The sequence below is a fragment of the Fragaria vesca genome, linkage group LG7 (genome assembly GCF_000184155.1).
Source record: "Fragaria vesca subsp. vesca linkage group LG7, FraVesHawaii_1.0, whole genome shotgun sequence".
Taxonomy (NCBI): Eukaryota; Viridiplantae; Streptophyta; class Magnoliopsida; order Rosales; family Rosaceae; genus Fragaria; species Fragaria vesca.
The window spans coordinates 22,433,001-22,437,767 of record NC_020497.1 but is presented as its reverse complement, the minus strand read 5'-3'; the positions used below and the strand labels follow the sequence as shown (position 1 = coordinate 22,437,767).

Genomic DNA, 4,767 nt, shown 5'->3' with positions numbered 1-4,767 from the left:
ATCACACACCGGTTGCTTCTACATTGCCTCAATTTGATGATCATGGCATCGTTGAGTGGAAACCAAAGCGTGTGCTCGACATGGCTATCTTCACCAAGCATCGGCGCCCAATTACGAAATGGCTTGTGGCTTGGCAGGGTCTTCCTATGGAAGATGCGACTTGGGAGGAAGCTCATGCCATGGTTGGCAGGTTTCCAGACTTTCAAGCTTGAGGACAAGCTTGTTCTTATGGGGGGAGGACTTGTTAGGATCATTCCTAATCCTCAGCCCTATCCTTCAAGCCCATCAGCCCATCAGCCCAATCTACCTTCATCATGTGATCCCTCATGTACCGTTGCGTCTTCTTGTGACAGCAACTCAACTCCCAGTTGCAGCAACTCAGCTCCCAGCAAGAGTCTGCAGCTTATGTTTTGTCTCTCTAGGCAGTGCCTAGTTTGTTGGTATTCTAGTAGTAGTGGTCCTTGCCAACTGTAATGTTTGAATTCATCAACCCACCTATATGTAAGGAACTTCCTCTCCTGGAGAGGACATGAATGAAATGAATTCAGTTTAATTTCTTTTGTTTTCCCTTTCCGTAGCTCTTGAGCTTATCATAGATTCAGGGCGAGGATGGGTGTCGATGGCGAACAGAACCTTTTGAAGTTAGTCCTTTGAAGTTATGGCATGCAATCCCAAATTCCCAATAATATATGCGCCAACGAGAATGTACTTAACAATTGGATTCTCGGTCATGATAATGCTGCCCCAGCCAGCATATATAAGGAAAGAACCCTACAACTCTGCCTATAATATGGTGCTGCTGAAGCCACTGACCAGGAGCATAGAGAGGCGTATCATCCCTAGAATTGTTATCTCCTTTTGTGAGAATATCTACTTCTCCGGTACCTTCTCTTTCATGAACCTCAATGACACGATGGACAATTAGAATCTCCTCGCCATGGACATTAAAAACGACAATTTCTCCTACGCGAATTGGTTCTTTACTCATGTGCAAGAACAACAAGTCCCCCCTCCTCAAAGCAGGTTCCATACTTCCAGAAATAACAACACTAACAGGTGATTCAGTGCCGGTAAAGCACATCAATGCCTTCCAAAATATAAGTAAAGATATAAACATTATACAGAGATTGACGGCCTGAGTGAGGGCTTGCCTCAACTGCCGGGATTTTCCGGAGTCCACAGTCTCGCCGATCAAACCCATTATCTTTGAATTTCTGAATATTCTTTAGGCTCGTGCTTTGTCTGAGAGAGCTACAAAAAGCCAGACTAAAAGGGTCGTTTCTTCCTCTTTAGCCAAATGATCTGCTCGGAATCGTCTGATGATATTATTATTCACACAAAGGGGGTATATATACACACACACACCTAATCTTATGTTACATAGACTAACTAGGAAAGTAATCGTACCAAAACTACAAACTAGTCAGTGGTTACACACAACTAATATATTCCTAATCCTATTAGGATTATGATTCACATCAACAATGTGCAACTATCTATTACTAGGAATAGATGGGACAAACTCATAACTCAAACTTGCTGGTAACAAAAAAGCTCCCTCCAAACTGGCTCAACCGACCCAATATGCAGCTCAATTTTCCAAATCTTATAGCTCCTCACCGTCCCTAAAACAACAAAGAAGTTTGACAGGCTGCCTTCAAATTCTAAACCAGCGAACTTCCATGGCTTCTCTGACTCCAACGTGGTCTCCAAGCTTTGCAAAAAAAAAAAGTCTATTATTTACGCTATCCTTCTAAATTTTGTCTGTTGTCTGTATCGTCTACATGTTTAAACATTTTCGTCTGCAACAAAATCAAAGAAGACACATTTTCATCTTATTAGACACATTTTTCAATTCCCTCTCTACAGTCTCTGCCAAAGAAGGCAGAATTTCACCTAGTCTGGATGCTTTCTCTGGAGGAGGGTAGACCATTGCCCTTGCCTTGTTCAAAGCCTCAGCAAAATCCATCAGACTCCAGAACAAGGCCTCAGCAAAATCCATCAGACTCCAGACCCAAGTTACCAAACATTATAACACCCTTCATATGGTCGACTTTCATACCACAGGGGGGGGGGGAGGGGTTATACACACACACGCGCACACACACACACGGTCACACCTAACCTCAGGTTACCGAACGTTAGACTGACTAGGACTATGACTCACATCAACAATTTGTTTGCCAGTGCCAATATCTACTACTAGGAGTCTAGGACAAACACATAACTAAATATATTTTTTTGGTCAGAATTAATAACTCAAATAGACATATATAGCCAAGGTTGCTTGTTTTCACTTGGCATATATATTTCTCTTTGAGCTTGATTCAAACTCTAAATATAGAAAACATCTGTGCATGAATCACAGCTTTAACTTGTTTCTTGTATCTTAGAGGTTGTACTGTGCCAAATGATTTAAGTACTTGCTTGCTCACCTAGCCAATTCAGTTATTTTAGTTTATGCTGGTGATACATAATTTTCATTGAATATGCTAATTTCATTATTTCCTATTGATCATAATTCATTAACACAACTTGTTTCCTAGTTTGATTATTGATCGTTTGTAGAATAGTTATTCTTTCCTGTGCTAACCATTCCAGACGATCTCCCAAAGTAGATCATAAACATATTCTCAAATCTCAATATACCAAAGACAATACAATAATGAGACTCGAACATTTGGTGTTTTTGCAGGAGTCGTGGACATAAGCTAAGCCTCAGAATATATCAGCTGTGGAATTAGTTAAATGAGTCTGCTAGACTGTCCTAGCCTGCTGCTAGAGATCCTCCCCAGTTGTGGGATCGATCAACCTATTTCAATAAGCTGGATCGATATGGAACATGTGCTTGGACTTGTATCGGTTATGGGTGCTGCTCTGAATCATGAACAGGTTGACCCTCATTTTGCGGCCATAATAATTGCTGCAATGAATTCTCTCCATGCTCTCTTGTTCTGCTTCGGCCTGCATCCCCATTCCTATTTCATCTAGAAATCCATCACTCATATCTTGAACACGTACATGCCTCTCTTGGCAAGGAACATCTTCTTCTTTGTTAAAGTAAAAATGGATCAACCCCCTCCAGGTTGTCCTGCACCATACATCACCCTGTGCACCGTGCACGACACCATAAACTCAACCATCAAAACCGATCTACGTTCTCATGTCAGTATCAATATCACATCCCTTACTATATATATATATATATATATATATATCATTTCTGATAATTTGCCGATCACCGACACCACCATGGAAACCTGGCTCCTCATCCTCACCACCCTCCTCATTGTCTCCCTCCTCCTCAAAACCAAGAACAACCTCCCGCCAGGACCCACCAACGTCCCCATAATCAGCAGCTTCCTCTGGCTACTCAAACCCTTCTCCGAGCTCGAGCCTATCGTCCGGAACATCCAGGCCCGCTACGGCCCAATCATCACCCTCAAAATCGCCTCCCGTCCCGCCATTTTCATCTCCAACCGCTCCCTTGCCTACAAAGCCTTAATCCAAAACGGCGCCGTCTTCGCCGACCGCCCCCCGCCCTTGGCCATCAACAAAATCATGAGCAGCAACCAGCACACTATCAGCTCCGCCCCCTACGGCCCCACTTGGCGTCTCCTCCGCCGTAACCTCACCTCCGAAATCCTCCACCCTTCCCGAGTCAAATCCTACTGCGGGGCCCGTAGGTGGGTCCTCCACACACTCGCCAACCGCCTAACTGAAACCCAATCCAAATCCAACCGAATCAAAGTCGTCGACCATTTCCAGTACGCTATGTTCTGCTTGCTCGTGCTCATGTGCTTCGGTGACAAACTCGATCACAATCAGATCAACCAAATCAAGGAGGTCCAGCAGCGGCTGTGGTTGAGCTCCGGCCAGTTCAACCTCCTCAACTTCTTCCCATCATTAACCAAAATCTTGCTCAAGAAAAAGTGGGCCGAGTTTTTTCGAATGCGAAAAGAGCAAGAGGATGTGCTCCTTCCTCTTATCAGAGCACGTAAGGAAGCGAAGGAGCTAAACAATAGTGATGACATTGTGCTTTCTTATGTGGACACGCTCTGGAAACTCGAGCTTCCTGAAGAGACGAGGAAGCTGACGGAAGACGAGATCATTAGCCTTTGTTCGGAGTTTCTCAATGCGGGTACAGATACTACCTCCACAGCGTTACAGTGGATCATGGCCAACATTGTGAAGTATCCAACAATCCAGGAGAGGCTTGTTGCAGAGATTAAAGGAGTTGTGGAGGAAACAGAGGAGGAAGTGAAGGAGGAGGACTTGCAAAGGATGCCTTATTTAAAAGCGGTGATATTGGAGGGACTGAGGCACCACCCGCCGGCGCATTTCGTGGTGCCACATTCCGTCACGCAGGACTCGGTTTTGGATGGTTATGTGGTGCCAAAGAACGTGATGGTGAATTTCATGGTGGTGGATATGGGGAGGGACCCAGAGGTGTGGGAGGAGCCTATGGAGTTTAAGCCGGAGAGGTTCTTGAGCAGAGAAGGAGAAGGGTTTGATGTAACAGGGAGTAGAGAGATTAAGATGATGCCGTTTGGGGTTGGGAGGAGGATTTGCCCTGGCATTGGTTTAGCTCTGCTTCATCTCGAGTATTTTGTGGCCAATCTGGTTTGGAGATTTGAATGGAAAGCTTTGGATGGAGACGATGTGGACCTGTCGGAGAAGCTGGCGTTCACTGTGGTTATGAAGAATCCATTGCAGGTCAACATATCTCAGAGAGTAAAAAGTCATGGAACTCTGTTTGCTGTGTAA

The 4,767-nt window shown here is 44.6% G+C and overlaps 1 protein-coding gene and 1 pseudogene across 1 annotated transcript; one reads left to right on the top strand and one right to left on the bottom strand.

The window, feature by feature from the left end:
• Positions 1-642: 642 nt before the first annotated feature.
• LOC101313373 lies at positions 643-1,201 on the bottom strand (annotated as a pseudogene).
• Positions 1,202-3,252: 2,051 nt separating this feature from the next.
• LOC101313080 (cytochrome P450 89A2-like) lies at positions 3,253-4,767 on the top strand. The gene has a single exon (XM_004309154.1). The coding sequence runs from the start codon at positions 3,253-3,255 to the stop codon at positions 4,765-4,767; it is 1,515 nt and encodes a 504-aa protein (XP_004309202.1).

Bases quoted from the DNA above. Each gene is read 5' to 3' on its own strand.
- LOC101313080 (XM_004309154.1), top strand. From the start codon at position 3,253: ATGGAAACCTGGCTCCTCATCCTCACCACCCTCCTCATTGTCTCCCTC.